Here is a 22244-nt window from a genome sequence, read left to right on the forward strand (position 1 = left end):
TAAGTAAAAGAGCATACGAGTGTTAAAGGTAGATCCTCTGTTCGCCTTCTTTCACGACACTTTCACCTTTATCGACTTTGAAGAGGGCCTAGATGTTTTTCCACGTGGTTCCGTTGCGTCCGCATGGCCGTTCTGTTTAAATGGCGCATGTTTAGTCCCGTCTTGTTTCGGCCTTCGGAAGATAAGGCGCCACGCGTCCAAAACTTACGCGCTACTAAAAAAACTTACTAGCTCTTTGCATTATCATGGTAGCTACCGATACGGTCGATAAAATACTTGTAAGTTGCTTGCGAGCTAAGCAAAGAGGAAAAACAGCAGCTACACTTATGTGCAAATGAGTGAAATGATGTGTGACAACAGCTACTGCAATAGGGAAACAACGAGGCATACTACGACGATGCTACAGTGCAATGATAGACATACAACAGAGAAAAGGATACACAAAGCTTCAAATAGAGACAAAGAATGAGCGCTTAGGACGGTGGTATACGTCTTGTAGCTAACGATGCAATTACTGCGGGCAAAACTGTTATTTAATATAGCTCGACCGGGCTATTAGATATCAATAATACTTGAAAGATCTTTGGAATTTGAGAGACCATTGGGAATTTTTTTCGGCATCCTCTATAATAGTCAGCCATCTCCTTGCATATTCCTAATATTCTCTGCACTCTGTCTGCGTTTTCACTCAGCGGAAATAGTAGGGTATCCCTAGAAGGGAAGGTGGCTGTCCATCAAAACCTTGACGTCGATCGATATCCTTCTACCGTCTTGCTATGCCTTTAAATGATCCTTTGCTTTGGACTACTGACTGTCAATAGCCACGCTTCTTAGCCCCAAGCCTTGACAAACAACACACCTGTCCATTATCTTTTTTGGGCCTCGACATCTTGAAGAGGCTTGAGAAAAAAATGAAATAACCTTGAAAAAAAAACAAAATAGTTGTAGCATCTCCCGTAACGTTTCTTGGACGTTTGTGTGATACAAAATTATTAATTAGATACAAACCTAAAGTCGCTTGGGACTGTTTTTGCTTGCGTAACACTGCTTGATTTCTTTAACGCTGTATAAAAGCCCACTTACAAGCAAATAGTTTGAAACGTCACCTCCGTATGTGAGCCTTGCAGTATACTAACCCGGCTGACACTTCGGAGTTGCGCCGTTTTCACATCACGAATCATGCAGCTGTCAATAGCTTAATCTTAGCAACAAGTCAGTCGCTTGATCTCTGAGCTCCTATACACTCTATCTCCGCGATGACCTTTCCTTAAGACCGACAATCATGGCACACTCCTCGCTTTTTCTGAAGAAAAGCGTTCCCGAACAATGTAACACCAATCGTCCTCGAGTAAGTGTAGCCAGAGAAATTGACTGGAGTCATTGGATTGAGGTAATCCATCAAAATGTCGGATTTACAGGATTTCTTCGCAACTCGAGAGACATGTTTGAACTCTAACGGCAGCCCGTCTAATTTTTTTTTACAGACCCTAATAAGGAGTCTCGTTCGTGACAATCGTGCGTGCATAGGGCCAGGTGTTGCTTTGTTAATCTTCACTAAAGCGAGTGTACCCTTCACCCTTTTCACGCGACAGTGCGCTCAGCAGATGCTTTAATGCGAACTTTCCGAAGCAAGCCTTAGCGAAATCTGGGAAATATCCGCAAAAAATCTGTAATAATATTAATGGCAAATGCCATTGTCTTTAAACCGCCTATCCACTACCCTAATTTTGCGTAGCTTAAAGAAGGCTTTCATACACCCTCCAGTCAAGGGCAACCCCTAGTTTCTTTCAGTTAGATGAACGTTCGTCAGCTGCCTTATTCCGTAGTTTTTCAAGCGAGATCTAACGATTGGGTAAAGGCCACCAGGAAAAAAAATACTAACAGGAGGCTGAAATATTGGGTCTTATAAAAAAAAAAAAACAACACATACTGAACTTGTAACACGACATAAAACTATCTTTCATAGACTCGGCGTCTGTAAATAAAATTCAGTCATGCGCATAATTTAGAAATACAGATATTATAGCTGGTCGGAGATTAATAGAAGTGAAGGACGTTTGTTTGCGCGCGTAGGCCGAGATACAGCGTGACACATTGAACATCATCATGCCCACGTTCTCAATGATTCGTACAGCTCATCGCATATAGCAGTTTCCTGACCTATGAGGAGTTATTGAGATGCATAGGTCGCGCTGTTTTTAAGCCGCTGAGTTTCGGTAAAATTTTAGCAGATACGCATCTCCATAACAGTATATCTATGTCGAGTGCAAACTATCTCTAGACATACAAAATTGACTGCCATGCGATAAGGAACATTTCCATTTCAATGCTCATTCATTCTTTACCGAAAGCTCAGTTATTCACGAAAACTACGTACCTGAAAGGCTTCAATGGTGTTGATATGATCCTGTGTTGCAAGAGTGCACATCGTGTAGTTCGTGAACAAAGGTCCTATTGGAGTTATTTTGACCAGTGTCCACGTTCCATTGTCTCCGCAGGTACGACTGGCGAACTCTGAAATTATTTTAACAAGCACCGAATGTGGAAATTTGTTTGCTATCCTCATGCACTGTAACTAGGTTCCAGTAAGTACCCCTCTAGGGTCACCCCTCTAAACATGGCTAAAGTAAAATCGAGCCAAATTATAGCTACATACCAACAAGAAATATTCACGTGTAAGGAGATGTGCGTGAGGCAGCGGTTTCTCTAATCGACCTAATTTTTTATTATTATTATCATCAGCAGCAGCTATTCGGTTAAATAGATTCAACATTTCGCGCGGATGTGTTGCTGCTGCGTCTTGTTTTATGATGAAAAGCTTGCTTACGTGAAGTGTCAAAGGCATAGAGCATATCGGGACACCTTAGCTGAACACTCTGGCTAGCAGGAGAAGACGGCCAACACAGAAAACCATCCCATTCTCTTGGGCAGCGATCGAAGGATGTCACTTCATTGAATTCTGAAATAAACGTATTTAGATTAATAAGCAAATAAATAATTTCTGATAAATAAAATAACTTTTAATAAACGAAAGAAGTATATTTTTCCAGCGGGTTAATATTAATTAGTAATTCAACAATTCCATATATCGCGTACACACGTTTGAGTAAACGAAGACGACGTTGTTTGCCGACATCGAGCTAAGTAACGTTTTGTTCTGTGCCTCCACCGTTATGCGTCAAGCAATCACTTGAATTTTACGATAGCTCCAAGTTTTTTGGCGTTTTTGTTAGGAAGCCTTTATCTTGCTCCAATAAGTAAATAATTAAAAATGCTATGAGATGCGACCATCTTAATTCGCGAATACTGATTGAGGCTTCGTCACCCTTAATTCAATAGGAATTCAATAGAATTTGATTGTTGCGGGAGTTGATGACGGTGTCCCGCCCATCTGTATATATAAACGTATGCCACTAGCTCGCTTCACTTCGCAGGCCGAATTTATACGGCAGCGAAACGAATAGGCTACCATCAAAATGAAGGAAGTTTATAGATACTAACGATGCAAGATTCAATTGAAAGTAAAACAACTAAGGTTGTAAAATGTTGAGAATTTACTAGGTCGCATCTTATTCTAAACGATCTATTTAATAGATATCTATAACGAGCTTTTGGATTTCTATCGACGACAAAGGCTGGGTCGAAATGTAAACTATAGTCGGCTAGTGCGCGATAGCTATTCGAGTTCCAACTAGAGTTGCCAGGGAAAACAGAACACAGCTGTTAGTTATGGTTCGAAGTACTGAAGAAAAACAAGAAGACAAACGCTAACGTGAAAATATATTGGAGGCGAGCCAAAAGTTTCGTAATGGGTCTTCAACTAAATGGGCTCTTAATGGGGTATATAATCGTTACAAATGCCAGCGCTGTAGTGAAACTAAAGGCATTTATGTAATTGAAAATCACAGGTAAATACGATATGTCTATTGTTAATTTTAGCTTGGGAATTGTTGGCAAACGTGAGGTAACGTTGACCCAGTTGAAGGGTCCGACGTCCTTTGTTCGGATTTCGTTCCTTCCTCATCCATCACTTGACGGGCGACTGTGTCAGCAAGAAGGATAGAAACTCTGAAGACGTATACTCTACTACAATACAATACAATCATAATAATTCGCTTAAAAAGCTTCATGTTTGTAACGTATTTGTTTTATTAAAAAACCTCTTATATACCTTTATTTAATGTTTAGTTAAGGCAACTTTTCTGGCAATTAACTTGCAGTTTATTCGAATTTTAATATAAATTAAGTTATTTATCGAAGCGATTAATGGCTACATAATGCAAGTCGTTATAGGTAGCGCGTTAAGTAACTTAGGTGTAGTAGCGAAGATTTTCCAGAGGCAAACGATTTACATGACTATATATACAAGACAAGAACTTTCATCCATCAGTCTGCTCCTTTTATAGGACCAACTACCAAAGGGGCAACAAGGCTGCTACAAAAACATAGCCCTCGCGACACATGGCTAAATATTGCTTTGTAATAACTCCTGTTGGGTATTCGTTTGGTTAGTGAATCTCTGATAATAATAGTGATAAGACATAATAGATCGTACAGGGAATATATCGACGTATGTATAATACGCATGAGAGAACATTCCGAAGCCGGATAAATCTTGTTTACAAAAAGAGTGTATCCTAAGGTAGCTTACGGCTGAGGTAGAAGCGCCGATACGTTTAAACACTGAAGTGTTGGATTGCTAGGAATACCTAGCAAAACTATCTGTATCAGTTCGTATAGAGATGCCTTACACCGGCTTTTAATTAAAAGTTAGGGCTTAGACCCTAAGCAGCGTCTGTATTTTCTAGCTTGTAGCGCTGTCGAAACGTGTTGAAACAAATCACATGGATCAGGAGCGTCCCGAAAAAAAATAATTATTCTAACAGAAATAGATGTTGTTTCTTGTCGATTGTGATCGTTTAATTCAGGCTAAGAGCTTCATCAGGATCTGCACTTTTATATTTAAATGAGATTCGAAATTCTTTTGCAGCTTTGGAATAGCTGGCAGGTCCAATATCCCCTTACTATAAAGAGTTTACTATTGCACATATTTCAAAATAGGTTTTTTAATTAATTTAAATTATTAAATTAAAGCAGTTTATAGTATGAGTTGCCACAGTTTCAAGTTCAGGAGGTTTGAAGGTACATGATTATACAGAAGGCCAATCGTACTTTATTTTCACACAGTTTCACTGTGTTTCTTCGGTGAATAAGTGTCTACGTCGTATCGCATCTTTCAGAGCCAAAATTTGAAAAAAAAACTAGCATATAACCTACGTAAATATACATTTATATAAAAATACCGAAAACATGTTCGACGGCTAGAATTGCTCTCAGGCTTGATCAACCTCAGTCAGGCTGCATACGTTTTCACACGTCCAGTAGCAGGTTTTGAGAGGTTCCCCTAAGAAGCATAACTTTTGTAGCACTCGATTGGCAAGCGCGTCATAAGGCGAATAGTTATACAAACAAAGGGCAAGTAGACATCAAGCATTTTGATTTAAATATTGTTTAATTTCGAGCATTATATATCAGTGTTATAAGGGCACATAATCGGATTGCGTATCATTCAACCGATAAAGTAAACAATAGCAATATTTGCGCTATTAGCTTGAACTATTGTCAGATCGTCTAAAGCTATTCAGTAAGTTGAAACATTTAGATAATTTTTAAATAACAGCTCATTTAGAATAAATAATTACATGAAATCTTCGTGAATCTACGACTATGAGCTAATTGAATAGCATAACAGAAAAATATAGTCAACCACAAGGCGGTTAAGTTTATCGTCAAGTAAGTTTACCGAAGAATAATGAAAAGTTCAGCGGAAAAAAAAATAGTACATCGGTTTATCGAGGATTATTCAAAAGATAACCATGTTTCCGGAACTCGAACAAAAGAACGGGTCGCCATCATCACGGAAACTTTTGAGCAAGACAGAGCGATCCCCATCGGTTTAGTATGGGACTCCTCGAAGCACCTGTTGTGAAACTTAATAAAAATGAAAAAGAAAAGCATATGAAAAAAATAGGTAACATTCTAACGTTAATTTTGTAAAATAAAGATTTAGCCATTGAGAGATGCAGCAAAAAAACAACATATCTATCCCTAAATTCTGTGTTGTGTAGTGATCCTCAGTTACCTTATATTCGAAAGAATATAATAACTTCGTAAGTATCGGATGGTGGTGCTTAGTTTAAAATCTATTTCTACATATCAACAAATATCTCTGGAGAGCCTAATCGAGTTGCAACCTTTTGCGGCATATTTAGCGTTTTATAAATGTTATTCCTGGCCACCCCATGTATGATGCTTTACGTTGGACTCCTATCACCGGTCGACCTTTTCATTAATCATTTAAGAAGTTCCAACGTAACTTAAATTATGCCGTAACCTAATACGAATTGAGTTTGCACGTATACCTTAATCAGTAAACGTAATAAATACCACTTGTGGTTTTTAAGAAGCACAAAAATATTTTTAAGCGTAAGAAGACAGGTTGCCTTACCCCTCGTCCACAATCGGCTTGTAGTGCTTCGGAGTTCCTTGGACCTTACTGTTAAGGAAGCCATGTGATGACCTCATAGACACGTAACCTCCCATATATGTCTCTCTCGAATTGTTGGCATACGCTGGTATTTTTTGTATGTAGGACACACGTCTTCCTTCTGCTAGGTCCTTTTAGTGATTAGATGCCTCAGATCATAGCCGTCATTATTAGTATGCAAATTCGTACCCTCTGCATCATTTGTTCCTGTATTTTTAGTGGGCTCAGTCTTCTCTCGCTTCTTACGTTTTTGACTTCGCTTGCCGCACGAGGACCGTAAATCAGCAGATCTATAGCCTGCATTCAGCTCTTAACTGTGGCTCCTAACGCTCTTTTTGTAAAATAGATCTATTGATTTGGACATGCGACCTATATAAGACCTGTTTTCGATACTAATCTCATTACTCCTTCAGCCATCACCATTACATTTAAACTCGAAGTCTATCAATTTTTTCGGCGGCACAAATAAGCAACAAAACAATTGCTAGCACAAAATTACCTCCAGCTAATTTGCAATGGAATTGGAAAAACATGATCATCAAGTAATCAACTAAATTCATTAATCGTTATTCCCAAACCAGTGGTGCAAAAACAGAATTTTGTGAGACCATGTGGCTTACGCCCTCTGTAGTATGGAAATCTTTTGACTTTTGGCCACTGTTTTGTTTGCTACCAACAATGCATACGTCTGCATAGTCGCTTTGGCAATGAGAAACAATGTCAGTTGCGAGGTATTTCTCGTTCTTGAAAAGAGCACAAAACTTTTTAGGAAAAGTCCGCTTGCCGTGCTTCAAAAATCGAACCCTGTTAAGAGCTCAGCAATTGAATTTTTTGCGTCTATAACAAATTCTTCGCTTCTTCTAATGTTATTTCTGTTGGTATAACTTTCCGTTTTCACGCTCACACCGAACAAGGTCCACGTGAAATATTAAAAAACTGAGTTTTTTTGCGTAAAATACAAAGAAGCAACGAGTACGAATCTTCTTTGAAACAAGATCTATGGACGAAGAGAGGAAAAACGAACGCTTGAGTTTTATCGGACTATGAAATAGTTGGCCATTACATATACGAATGGCCTAAATAGGGGTGCATCTCTTTAAAAGGACTCCAAAAGATAATCTCCATCCTTAAAGACAGAAGAAACACGGGCCTTAATTAAAAAGCTACTGACAGCACCATAATTCTTTTTTCTTTTTTAGCAGTTATATTTGTAATCTACAACCGACTCCAGCTACTTCAGTAAAAAATTAATAACATATATAGCTTATTAAATAAAAATTTCCTATGGAGGGGATTCTCTATGTCGAGAAATAGCAGACGTAAGCGTCCTTACTGCATTCGTCGAGGTCTAGCTTGGCTCGGAAGAAAGAACCTAGTACAAGATTTGTACACCTAACTCCGTATCCCACCTCTCATTTTAATAGTTTTTAGAATGCTAGACTAAAAATCATCCAGAATTCTCAGGCTCTCACTAATCAGGAAGCATTACTGAACAATACATCCTAGACTTCCGAAGGCGAGCAAATCTTATCAGCAATCGACTAATTGAGCTAATTCAATTTATAAAATTTCGAAATTCGACTGTCTTCGGATCAATAATGTGTGAATAGGTTTATGGTGAGTGACAGATTCGGATGTGGATTAGAGCTTCATTGGTGTCGTATAGCGCTTCTAAGGCTACAACAGTTACCTAGAAAAGCGTCAACGTTCTTATTACATGTATAATAACAGAATATTTAACAATAATAATAGTAATAATTATAATCATAATTATATTCGGCGATGCAAACACAGTGATATTTTATCCTAATGTTTATATATTACAGCTGCTTTTGGTCCGATACCCAAAACTTAAATACTTACGACGAACTGTTGAATTTAGTATGCAACGCCATCTAGCGTGCTTACGTGTTAAATTATCCCATTGCTACACTGCTGCCCACATGTACGACTGAAGGCTGGATGAATCAGATTTAGATAAATGGGGTTATAATAAACTTTGGGTTTGACGTCGACTTGTTGTATTCATAGGGATGCGGCATTTATTGCAGTCGTTCCTACTGCTTACGTCAAAGACTTTCACTTGAATAGAAATAGAAATAGAAAAACATATTGGTCCTGCGGCACGACGAAATATAAAAAAGTGTGATTAACGAACTTAAAATACAGTCGATTTAATCGGCTCGTTAATGAATCGAATATCTGATACGATGTTTCTACGAAAGGTCGCATCACTCTTGTTTTTAGTCTCTCGACAGTTACACTTTAATTTGCTGATAAAGAAAAATTGTCTCACTGTAACATATATGCGGCATATTGCGTATCGAGTATAAAGAACAAACAAGTAGACAAATTTTTACTATTACTATAATAAGGACGGAGGATACCTTTATCAGCTGGCGGATCGTGTGTATCAGCGCGCATAATGTTCCATGTGGCCTACATGTGTTCCATATAGCTTCAATACACCTAACAAATATTAAACACTTGATCCTGTCTTGCTGGGCATTGAAGCGCGAGACCTTTTCTTTGAACTCCTAAAAAGGTCTTTTAAAAAAAAAGCATTTTGCCGTTTGGAGATCGTCTGAAATAGATACCCATTCTTTGGAGCTGCAGCACAAAGGGAACACCAGACCTCTATTTGAATATGCAATAGGATCGAACATTTAGTGGAAAAATAGGCGTCGCACACATTCTGTTTTGAAATATCTGACCCATATTGGCAAGTTGCCAATGCTGCAATAATGGTTATTCCGTTGTGTATCTGACAAAAGCTCCTCTATTCGGGACAAACAGTAATAGCATAAGATAGTATTTTTTGGATGAAACCTAAAGTCTCTGAGCGAGGCTGTTTACCAAAGCAAAACTGGGTTCGCGAAAAACTAGCAAAACAGTGGTGACGTAATGCTAACGTTGATTGATCCATTTAGCGTACGTCGTAAATGAAAGTCGGAAAATACGTGTTTGTTCATGAACCGTTATTTAACAAATTTCTTATGTTGTACTTCTTATTTACATTTACGACGCTCATTTGTTATTTATTAGCCTAAACACAGGGTGAAACCATATCGGGAGTAAGCATAGCATGTGCTTACCACTACCTTACACGCGTAGCCTTGATTAAAATGCCCTGTAATTCAAATAACAACTACTTCGTTCGGTACGATGGGCGGAAGTGATATTATTACTTACATTCAGGATATGGTTTATTTTCTTTGAGGGTAGTTCATAGAAGTTTAGATTGCAATTCTGTTGTGCATGTAATGATCGACCGACTATTACGGCGGAATCGAGAACGAGCTGCGTACGTGTTTGTCCTTCTATACGGTTTAGGCGAATCTGCGCCGTGTGGGTGCTATGCATCGTTTGTTTATAAAGATTAGACCTTGTTGGACATAGGGCCTGGAGGCGGTACAAAGCCTAGCCTTCAATCCTTACAAGGTTGCTTGACCACCACAGAAATAACTTTTCGTCGATTTGGGTAGGGGCGAAGATGGTATTTGCATTGCTCGTCTGTAGGCATTTTGGTTAACGATCCTGACCGAATGGCGCGCAATGGACGAGAAGCCCCTTTTGAAGTATTCCTTTATTTTGATCGGGTCTTTCAAACTAATCTGTGGCATGATGAGTAGTAATAATAAAATAGCAATTACATTCTTTTGATTACTCAACTTGTTGTAGAGAAAGCACCTTAAGTTAGATATTGCTGGACCCCAAACGCTATTATTGTTATTGTCTGGAACGAACCCTAAAACATAGGATCAAGACACCTACTCAAGTTCGATTAAGTTCATGGTTTTACCAAGATAGTTTTCTTTAAATTAAATCTAGTTTTTCAGGGGTAAAATTTAACCGGATCGACGTTTCCTTATGAATGGATACTTTAACAAAAACGGAAACATCGTATTCTTAGTATATGACAGTCCTGAGAGCGTTTTTTATACGTGCAGGCACCCTGACGGAAAGAAGAACAGCATAGCTATGGTTCGTATTTTAAATACATCAGCATCTGGGTTAACGCAACTCCCATTACTACTGCGTTGAAGAATCGACCGAGGGCAAACCGCGAACTGTCCCTTTTGCGTATGACGTTTCGATCATTCATTCATTCGTTCCTCCAAGGCTCCTTTCATGTATACTTTCTATTATCCTCTTCTTTAACTATATAGATTTCTTTAGATACGATATATCTGAAATAGAAAGGGTCCCGTCTAGGGTGGAAACTGGAACAATTAGAGCTAAAGCTGGCAGTCAAGCAAATCGAGCGTTTATTTAATGCAATACCGCTTTATGGCATTTGCAAAGTATACATCATTGATTACGTACGCTGGAATATTCATATACGAGTACCTTTGCTAACACATTTATGTCGATATAATTTACGGGTTTGCTCTTATCGCTGTTCGGTTTGTATAGATTAAATCATCAATTGGGAGTGAAAATTGTTTACCATATTTTTTACAAAAGCACCAACAATTTTCTACAATTTGGAACTACAATACGTATACCTCTTTTTAGATGAAATGACATTATAAAATGCGTCAGCAGCTTCACCTTGCTTTGATTTTTATAGATTTCAATAAAGGATGAGAAGATGTAAAAGGCACTCTGCCGAAAAGGTAAGTCAAGATTAAAGCTTTAAAGGTATATTTACTCTTGCCATCATCAACATGTGGCCATCGACTTAGTATTGCGTAAATGTTGCATCGATCGGTGTTCCTACTGTTATTGTTATTACTGAAGAGATGCGCAGCAAAAAAGTACAGAAAAAGGTTTTAGTAATGCAATTTATCGTTTGTTTTTAAGCCGTTCGTTAATACATTGTTAAAAAACTTTCTACATCTTTAAAAAACGTTGTGTAAGACATTCGCTAACTTTCAATAGTCATTTGCCTAAGTTCTCACTAGATCTCTTGAGTTAGATGCTAACTGGACTATATTTATCTGTCAATAGATTTTACGTAGGTGGACAGTTATTTTGGGAGGAGGGTCAATCAAAGAAGGTGTTTGTAATAATAATAATAAAGAACAGTCTTTCTGTCTTTTACGCTAACTCCGTCCTACAAACCCAAAGATCGCTAGAACCATGACCTGACAAAAGCGTTCGGTCGCGACTTTTTTGTACTGTCACCAATGAATCGTGATGCTTGATGTCTTGAGAAAATATGAGGTGCGGCAATTTTCATCCACATCCTCAAAAAGGTCGTGGACCGCTTCACTTGGTTCGTTCTGGTTCGATTGCCATGGTAAATCAATTATATATTTTTTTTATTATTAAATTAATAAATTAAAACAAAAAAGAAGAGGTCTATCTTCCGCACGGAGGCGCTATAAATATGGTTAAGTGTCCTGGTCCTTTTTCCGACAGAACAAAAAGCAGCAGCGCAGCGGTTGCCTCGTCGGCACCTGTAAATTGTGTGTCGAGCTTTATTATAACATGTAGTACTGCTTTCGGGATTGTTGCTATTCGCGCCAATCCTGCTAGCCCTCATTTAAACTGAATGAACAGAGTAAAAAAAGAAATACTTGATAGTCTTTATTTGCGTGGCTTGGTCGTCCCGAGTACCTCAGCAGATAGATTCTTGAATCGCACGTGACATCAGCTCTGCCATAGAGCTCTACAAACTTTTAATATTTATAGCAATATCCGCAAGAGCACACAGTCTGTCCTCCTTATAGATGTTGAACAATAAAGGCTTGCTGTTATCTATGACCCTTACAGAATGCATCGTTTACGGTGGCTGGACACATCCAAATATCTGGTAAGTACTTTTGCAGCTGGGCTGACGCTCGCTAGCTAGCTATAGTTTAGATTTTAAAACACATCTGCGTACTTCGATGACGAATGCAGGCATCTCATCGACGATTCTTGCCACCTTGCCTTCATGTTCTGTGTTCTCCCAATGAAGTTACACCTGATAAGCACACTAGGACAAAATGCATCGCCTAAACGTGCCTGGGAGCCTGGCTCCATTTACTTTGCAAATGGTACCTCATGAATATTGCGTGGCTCATGATTACGGCAGAGCGATGACGGATACAAGCTCTTATGTTACTTAGATGTGTAGAAAACCGATTAGCCAACAAAGTAAGCCTTCACTTCTGGAAGCCGCGGGAGCCTATGTTTAAAATGCGGGTAGGTTACCATATACGACACCGAGTTGGGCCCCGATAAAACAGTTCCACCCTTTTGTGGGTTGATCATGCTCAGCTCTGGCAAAATCAAATTTAAAAAGCAATATCGTAGAAACATCGTGGCACGACAGCTGGGATCTTAAAAATTACCTCCGACGGGCACCGCATCGTAGATGGGAAGATTCTTGCATCACACTGATTTCAACAAGTTGTGACTGGCAGAAAATCATCAACAGATTACCAATACTGACAAGGAATCAGTTAATTTTGACGCGCTTATACTTTACATGATAAACGGAAAAAGCGCATAAATTACCTAATGATTAAAAGAAATGTATATGACAAGCCCAGCTGATGTAATACTAATGTTGGCAACTGCAATTTCGATTCGCAGTCTAAAGCGGCTCCGTCTAACTCTACGAACAGAACTTACATGCAGCATCAAGTTATGACCTATGCACACTCGACAAGGGTCCAATTATTTGCAGATAATAATTATCAAGCTTTTAGAGCCATTAGCTGCTACTAGGTCAACTGCAATACCATCTTTCATGACTAGTTAGGAAAAAATACCGCTGACTTTAGATAGGTCGGTCTATTACTTGTATACGACGACTATGCCCTCACTCGATCCAACTTACTTGCCAAGCTGACGAATACGCCATACGTGAACCTCGTTAGAGTATCTATACATAGCTTGTAAAAGCCTTCACCTATCTGCCGGTTGTTTTTTGTTTCATTTTATTGAAAAAACACCATCGCAGTGGTAAGAGATTATGTGAACTAATAGAGGTTCTTTTTTCGATCTCTGGCTTTAATCCAGTTTTTACATAGCTCCGGAGAATCTGGTGAAATTTTAATAAATCGGCTTTATGAACGCGCACAATTCCCTATCTGCCTTTGCGCTGAGCGAAAGTACTCAACATTTTTTACTACTTCGGGTTTCTGCTTGATCATGTTGAAATGAGGGACCCCTCTATATGAACGAATGATACCTTTAAACACAATATTCTGAAGTCATTGCTAAAAGCGGCGTGACCTGGATGGCTGATGGCCATCTTTTTGAATACGCTACCGTGGTAATTATGACCATGCGATCATCGCTTATTAAAGTTCCGACGTCGGCAAACGGTCACAATGGCATAAAATTACCATGAGCTCTCACAAGTCCATTGAAAAAGGCCTGGATGTCTCAGGCATGACCCACCCCGCATAAATCTAGCGAGGCCAACTCCGTCATGCTACGTAGATATATTCGTTCACACAATAAGAAAAGCCAACGGGGTTAAAAAGCAATCGCTACTTAATGGTCTGTCTAATTCGTTGCGAGCATCAAAGCTTAAGTTTGTCGTTGCCATAGTTAATATATCCAATAATGATTCTTCCCGCAGTTTATTTCAGAAACTCCGCCGTCCTCAGTGGTCGCTCTGCCCTTAGCACCATGTACTGCTGTGAAAAGTAAAAGGCATGGCGCGCAAATTTCAAAGTCAAAATATTCAAGGGAATTTATTCTGCAAGTGGCAGATATACGTTAAGCTACGATTTTACTAATATTGTTCACGCGTACGTGCGAGCGACATAACTATGCCCATGCAATAAAGGCCGACTAGAGGAAAAGTTTTTCAAATTGGTTTAATATGCTACCTGAATGAATCAATAAGATTTATATGTTCATAGCTTTTTTTGCACATTGCAATTGGAAAGATCCACTAGCTTATGAATTAGATATTTTTTTTGCGATACTAAGTATTATATATATATATATATATATATATATATATATATATATATATATATATCTACATGTAACAAATAAACTGAAGTGTGTAATATTATAGAATCCCACATATTCAGACAACGACAGGATAAAAAAAAAAGTTGAATACGCAAGTGTTTTAAGCAGTAAAACGTGCAAAGCCCTTCGGATTTTTGATCCAATTGGTCAAATGTATTTTATGACCCGGCAATAGTTTAATGGGCAATGTATTTGCCTCCTAGCATTGAAAACACGTTGTAGACAAGGTTCGAATCATAAGATAAATTTTGTGCTGGAAGCCAACCGTTTGATGAAAGGCCTAAAGGCGTAGAACTCGAAACATAGTGCATGACTTTTATATGCGAATCTAATTCATCATAAATCTTCTTTTAGACCTTACTTTTGTTTGCCTGCACAGAGTAAATTTAGATAATCAATCAATGGCGTTAAATCGTTGATTAGGTTTCAGGATACGGGTTCGTGTTTTATGCCTGTTTGTTCCGTTACTTAGCATGACCAACACCATGCTAGGTGTACTGTTAACCTCCTTAGATAGTTGTGAGTTTAACGTTTTGCTACATAAACGTAAATTAAATACGTATTGCACATAACATTAAGTAAGGACAACGGCAGCAACGACCATGACTATTATCGAGTCTGGTTTACGAGATACGTCTCAACGAATCCTGGATCAACTGGATTCTCTTTATATCTTGCGGCAGTCATATTATACTCGAAGTAATTTGGTTCGACATGTTGGGCACAATGCTTAGGTTACAGACCTTTATCTAACAGGCCTTTACGATTAATTCATCTAATTAACTATACTCTGATTTGCAATATAGTGTATCAGACATTTTCAGAGACAAAGGGGACTCAATCGATGCCTTCAGCTAGGCATAAATACACCCGAGTGAAGATGATTATAGTTGATTATCGTTTGTTTGTTTTATACCTTCGACGCAGTGTCGTCAAACTGCTTTTTGGCATAAGCGCAAAACAGAGTGAACGGATGCTACTTTGCCAACATCCACAGCAAACAGGAGCTCACAACGAAAGAATACCTTTCATTAATTTCTACAAATACACAAGAAACAGAAATACAAGAAAAGTTAGAGGAAAGAAGAAAGACAGGATAAATATACGCGAAGCTTATCGTTATCGGCCAGTATGGATCTTGTAGGTAAGAGAAAAGAGCAGCTATTCCGTTTTATATATTTTGCCTTCTTACCAATCATCTTCACAAATATGCTGTGGATATATGATTGTACACCGTCCAGGGCTGCATTCCCGAAGACAGTTAATAAAGGTTGAACTGAGCCAACGGAAAATTTTTAGGAAAAGAGAAACCATCACACAGCTTTACTATTTTTCCTTCAAATTCGTGGCGCATATTTATTTAAAGAAAAAAAAAACTCATTTTATTAAATACGTAAATAAATTTAAAAAAATTCAAGTGTTAAATACGATCACATTTAAGGACCATGGAAATAACCGGAGTATATTATAATTATGTGAGGGCAATCATACGTAATCACCATTTGACACACGATTACCATAATTTCTTTCAATCTGAAATAGGTCTGAGACTGATATTGATCAGTCACTATATACCACGAAGGTATACCCTAACTAGCAACGCATGCAAAAAATGTAAATTTTTACCTTTGAATATAATAACGAGTTATTAAAGGCCAGCATAACCTAGCTTATATTACCCGACTGTTACAGAGATACCAATAGTCACTAATACAAGTATCCGATACAGATTCTGTTCTGGCGGCTATTTCTGGAATCATTTATAAGGTGCTTAGGCCGACCGCATACGGTGCTAATAGGTCAAGCTAATAAATACAAAATTAAGCCATTGTGTATAGAATTTGTTAAGAATGATATTTACTTAAAGGGAAAAATAGAGTCTACGTTAGTACAAAATGTTTATTGGCAACTAACGTTCGTTGATCACGTAATTGAGAGCAGAAACACAGTTAAAATTTGTCGAGTACGCGATCATCTAGCGATAGGCAAAACGTTAATGAGATTTTTTATGAGAGAGAAAAAGGTAAAAGCACCTGCCTGTTATCAACGTTATGATTTCCATAGCCTATAACAGTATCGGTGTTAACTGGCATATATTTCGATCTTTTGCATATAAAAATAGGTCCAAACCCTGATCCCGTTGAAAGTGTCGTTCTATAACACTACCTATCATATGGAGCTGCCGAGCAGATTCTACGGATCAGCTTTTATAACCTAACTCACTGCTGAATTTATAAAGAGGAACTGAATTTGTGGCTACTTCGTCTATAGGAAAATTCATTTTAGAGATTACGATCTACTTTTCCCTTTTGGTCGACGCAAACTTTGCAAATAGTTTGTCCTCGCTAGACGTCCTACGTAAGTAGCTTATTGACGGGCGTAAACCACGTAATAACTTCTCAAGAAAGTAAACAAGATAGTAGCGTGGTGTATAGCAATCGATGTGGTCCCATTAATGATTTCCAAAAAAGTATTATTGCCTTCTGTAGTATAACCTAACCCACCGTAAATGAGGCTGAACTAATTCTTAATAAATTTAACACATTTTTTCATAGTTTCATATTGTTCAGAAAATGTAATGACCTTAATAATTAATTCCACTTTTTTAACTACCTGATTTAATTTGAGCTCAGCTTTATCGCCCCTAGCAGCTATGCATTTTGTCGCCAACAAAATGTATAGGTTAGGACCGAACTGTTGTTTTTCGCCTATATACACTATATATATATAAATGGAGATATATATATATATATATATATCTCCATTGACAGCATTGTTGAAATATAATGGACATTATTTGCTGAGGCCAGGCTCACGACTTAATTGCCCGGCAAACTTTTGATTGAAGTCAGATTAATTTTTGTTCTTGCTCCTCGGTAACGTTGACTATAAACATCCTGTACAGCTTTTTTTTTTTTATTTTTATCCTATTAATTAAGGATCTCGCCGACACTTATTTCTGCTTAATTTCACATTTCCGGCATAACTTTAAATAAATTTTCTTCACTCGAAAATTAATTTCAGCCTAGTCTTTTTCTACTTTTATCGGATTCATTACAGGTTGCGTAAGTCATCTGGCCAAAATTGTTTTTTTAAATTGTACTTCCGCTAAGTTCACAGGTGTGACAGCATTTTGAAATGAAATTCTGTGCTTAGAAATCGATCTTAGCCTACTCATAGCATCTTGATAATAGAACAGAATGAGCCGTCAAACAGTATAGACATTCTTGGACGCCCCGTATATGGGTTGACTAGATATTAATACCTGACGTTACAAGCTGTTTAGTATTTAGGGAGTATCGTATAGCTCAACGGAACCAGTTTGGCCTCACAAAAAGCTACAGTCGTCGTGTTACGACTCGTGGCCAACGCTAGCAAAAAGGCGTTCCTATCTCACGACCAACGTCGCTTTTTTGCCATATTGAATTCGAATTAATTCACTTGACTACTTCGTGCTGGCTGGGATTTTGCTACAAGTTGGACGAACGATCTAAGTTGTTGCGGGCGGCGGTACTCAATTGTATTTCATGGAAGACGCCCAAGGAGCCGTCCAACATTGTCGGCAACGCCTTCCTTTACCTGACTTCCGAACTCTAGACAACGCCATATGGAGTTTTAAAATCCATGCTCATTTTATAGTGCTTAATGGCTGGTTTTACGAGTGTTCGGAACGGCGTTATCTTCATTGCTGCATCAACTGGGACAGTAATTAGAATAGGCGAAGTGTCCTCGAACCTTTCCTTCGTATAATACATATATTGAATAATAGCTTTCCGCGATTTCTTTAAAAGCTTTCCTTTTCCACTTGCCGTCACTTCACGGTAGCGGCGCAGGATCCAAATGGACCCTCATTAGAAAATCATTACGAAGATCTTGATTGGGACATTTTCTTATATCTAGTTTTTTATGGCACTATCTAAACGAAATGTGCTGCATGTATTAGAAGTTCTGCGACAGTCATCTATACTCACCTCCGACCGCGATGCAAATAACACGAATCTTAAAAGTTGTAACGGTTAGAGTTTATCTGGATGACGTAACTAGCGAGTGATATATCTTCCTCTCAAATGGCAGTCAATCTATTTTGTAGCAAAAATCGAGATATATTAATGATGGTTTTTTAAGCCGCTTTGATAAACTTTCGAGCTTTGCAAACCTAAACTCTCTTGAGCGTTTTTCGGTTGGTCTCATGAAAACTTACCTCATATTTTTCAAAAGCCGCATGAAGACTGGCAAAACGTCGGTTTTCGATTTCACGTAAAATCGGAGGATTTTTAATCTTGCTAGGGCTGCATCCGGAACAGAAAGATTGGATAATAGCTGATGGCAAGTTCCCAGCAATAAAGAACTGGCTTTCTTTTGGTTTTAGGCGTGGCGGATGAACGTATGCCAACAACAGTCCGCTAAAATATGCCGCACCTTTTATATGTACTGTCTTCCTTACGATAGTCATAAACAACGTTCGTCCCACTTGAACTATTTTATCAAACTAACACAGTTTTTCTATAGGTGCCCTATTAAAAAACGTTTTTGTACCTGAAGCTTCTACGTAGAAAACTTATTGGTCCATCCAATGGTTGCTTGTGGCTACTACGGGGAATGTTCTCTCGGTCGGGTCGGATGCACGAATTGTTTTCCCTATCTCTGTCACCTTTGAACTAACAGGTATTTTTAACAGCGAAATATGAAAAATATTTTTTCTATGTATTTCGTTGCCTGTACCGCGATGAGCATAATAGAAGGGTTACTTATACAGCGGATCCCAACAATTAGCTTTATTGACTTTATAGCTTTTGAAGCAAACGCAAACAGGAAGCAACAGAACTCTCTCTAAGCTCTCGCAAATCAGATGTTAAGCTGATATTTTTCAATGAAAATTCGCAGAACTCTGTTGGTCGTACCGGTTTTTTTTTTTTTAAGTAACAATAATATGCCCTACGAGTGCTTTTTTTGAGCAAATTACCAATATATTTTCGTGACAAACAGTTTCCTTGACTTATTTGTAGAGAATGCCAAAATGTCAAAAAGTATAGGTAAATACTAACCATCAATAATTACAAATAAGAAAATCTCAACCTTTGGTGGTGTCTCTGAACCAAAGAGAAAGAGTTTGAGGATTCTTAAGCCTTAGCGGTGTCTCAGGAACACAGTCATCAACCATTCAAACTGTAGATCATTAAAAAAAAATTCACTATATTTCAAAATTAGCTTAATATGTGGAACTTCTTGAAGAAAAAATAAAAACTATTAAACTTCGGTGACTCTTCGGAAAAGGAATTAATAGAGAGGTCAATTTTCAGAGTTGGCAAAGGTCGAGCAAAGGCCAATTCGATTCATGTACGCAACTCAAAAGTCAGCCCGCAAACGATCCTATCCGTAGCCGTTTCGGAGACATGGTCAACCACCCGACACCAAAAAAAACCGCATAATGACGCTTTAGAAATGTATTAAAAATCGACGTATCACGAGTGAAACAAACTTAAAGCTGGTTGACTTTCCTGGTGAACATATAAGAATAGGCTGATAAAAGTTAGGTGAAACAGAGTAATTGCAACGGAATAAGGGTTAGTTTTCTTATTGTTCATGCATACTAAGCTGGGTGTAATATCAGTGAATCAGATAAGTTGATCACAAAACAGGTGCAGGGGGAGGTCTACAGGTCCGTCTAGTACTAAGCCAGCGCTGTTGATCGTTTATTTAGGTTTCTGTAAATTTATTGTGTCGATAAGGTTTGCAAGGTATTAGTTAGCTGCAAGCTGTTAACTCCAAAAGTTAGTTGTCACCTAACTTGTACAGAGCAGAAATCTACAATGAACTGCTGGTGTTTTGTGGGGTAACTGAGTTTCAGCAGCAATAGTTCTTCTTGGAGTTCTTTAAGTATTGCCGGATTCACCCAACTCGGCGGTTATAGGTAATTTTCTGATCATCACCACTCTTCGTCCTATTCAGGTTCGCGCATATGTGTGTATCGGCTATCTTGAAAACGGTCTTAATCATTGTTATGTAATTTGGGCTCAACAGGAAGGCTTTTTGGCTCAAACGAAAATGTAAACGGCTCTCCTTTATAGAAATAATCCTTATGATTATTGATCTTAAGAGCAGTTTTAAAGCTCTACTTGATAATAGGCACAAAATTGAACCGCCGAAAAAATCGATTCATATTTGACAATCAATCGGAACAATTAAGAATCCAAAAAGGTACCGGTAATTGGTGTCCTCACTTGCATATCATTTGTAGACGACCTAATCTTTTTTTTTACTAATTCAAAGGAGAGTGAAGCCTTTCAACACGAACACCGTAACATGTAAAGAATATTGAATGTTATCGCTAGATCTACTTTGAGCTAATGGAATAACCGCGGAGAAGTAAGGGGATAATTTTAATGGGGTGATGTTTTAACAGTAACAGAGTTACCGGTTACTGCAAAAAGAGAACAGAACGTCTAACACAGGTGAATGGGGTACTGCTGCAGGGGATCGGAATGCCCAGAATGGGCAGGCATATCATGGTAGTAGCAGTAGTCATACAATCAGGATAATTGTATAAGAGAACGGGTGTAAGGGAGTAATCAAACAAGGGTAATTAAATTTCTTCAACTTAATTAAATAACTGCAATTAAATTTCGTAAAAATATCTGTAAGCTTGTAAACATTTCAATAGAATGCTCTCTACTATTGACCTTTCCGGACGGTACTCGTTTCTTTGAACGTACAGAGTGCTGCAAATTTCCCTCCGCCTCTTCAGAATCGGAAGTGTGCACTCATGTATAGGAGCTGACTTGTAAATTTTATTCAGCCAGACATGTTATTTTTCGTCGACAGATCGTTGCCTGGCTTCGTGAAGCGATCTCCAGGTGGTGGTTTCCACTTTCATGATTCCAGGTAACTCGCGGCTTTCTCTTGCGGCGAGAGCTATCTAACGTCAATATTACCGCTCTGAGCGATAGGTAACCCATTTTCATTTTCCTTCTGGGTCATTCGTCATGACGTCAACGCCGATGTGCCCTCTCTAAAACTGATCTGTATGTATACCAGAGGCTAGCACCCGACTATCGTAGCCGCACTTTTCGAACCTCTAGCTTGGCAGATTCTTCAAAGGCACATCTTCAGAGGCGCATTGATTTCTATCGAGAGATTCGTTGAGGTTCATTGGAACTCATTGTATCACCTATTCTTTCACTCTTTGTCAAGAAGAACGCTCCGCACAAGGGAAAAAAGGAAAAGGAAGCTCATTATAAAAGAGCGGAAAACAACAAATATGTCACGTGCGACAGTGATTGCGAATTTAACTCTACACACGAAGGGGAACGGATCACTCATTCGCATTGTTAATGCATACAGCGCAGCTGGCTTCCGCATGGTAGCCTAGTGGATGACGTTAACCTTAGGGATACATTGTGGCTTAGACTTGGATCCGGGAAGAGACATACTTCGGGAACGAAAAATTCGAAACATACATACGGTGCAACTTGTGTCGTCATCATCGAAAAAACGACACCGCTGGATATACAGGTTCCGTGAGAAGTCTAGCCGTGATATTAAGCTCAAAAACGTTCATTATAAGATTAATGCAGACAAATCGATAAATCCACCATATGGTATCTTGAAAGCAATAGGCTGTTTTGTTCCTCTTTCGATGTATCTAAGTTTATGGCAACGGTTTGCATTTCACGAGTGATCCTTTTACTAGGCAAATCTTCTTTACGCCATACACGCATATACAAGGTGCTCCACCACATCTGGAAATTCTATTAGAAGCTGTTTTTAA

General features: G+C 38.5%; 1 protein-coding gene across 1 annotated transcript in view; it reads right to left on the bottom strand.

Annotated features, from left to right (window-relative positions):
• Positions 1-22244, bottom strand: part of LOC111247358 (secretin receptor-like) — a 95963-nt gene that overhangs the window by 38306 nt on the left and 35413 nt on the right. The window contains exons 4-5 of the mRNA XM_086985539.1: positions 2828-2959; positions 2378-2514 (exon numbers count right to left, since the gene is read on the bottom strand). Of these exons, the coding sequence (XP_086841665.1) occupies positions 2378-2514; positions 2828-2959 (269 nt within the window). The remainder of the gene's footprint in view (positions 1-2377; positions 2515-2827; positions 2960-22244) is intronic.

Source organism: Varroa destructor, unplaced genomic scaffold (assembly GCF_002443255.2).
Source record: "Varroa destructor unplaced genomic scaffold, Vdes_3.0 BEIS01000003.1, whole genome shotgun sequence".
Lineage (NCBI taxonomy): Eukaryota > Metazoa > Arthropoda > Arachnida > Mesostigmata > Varroidae > Varroa > Varroa destructor.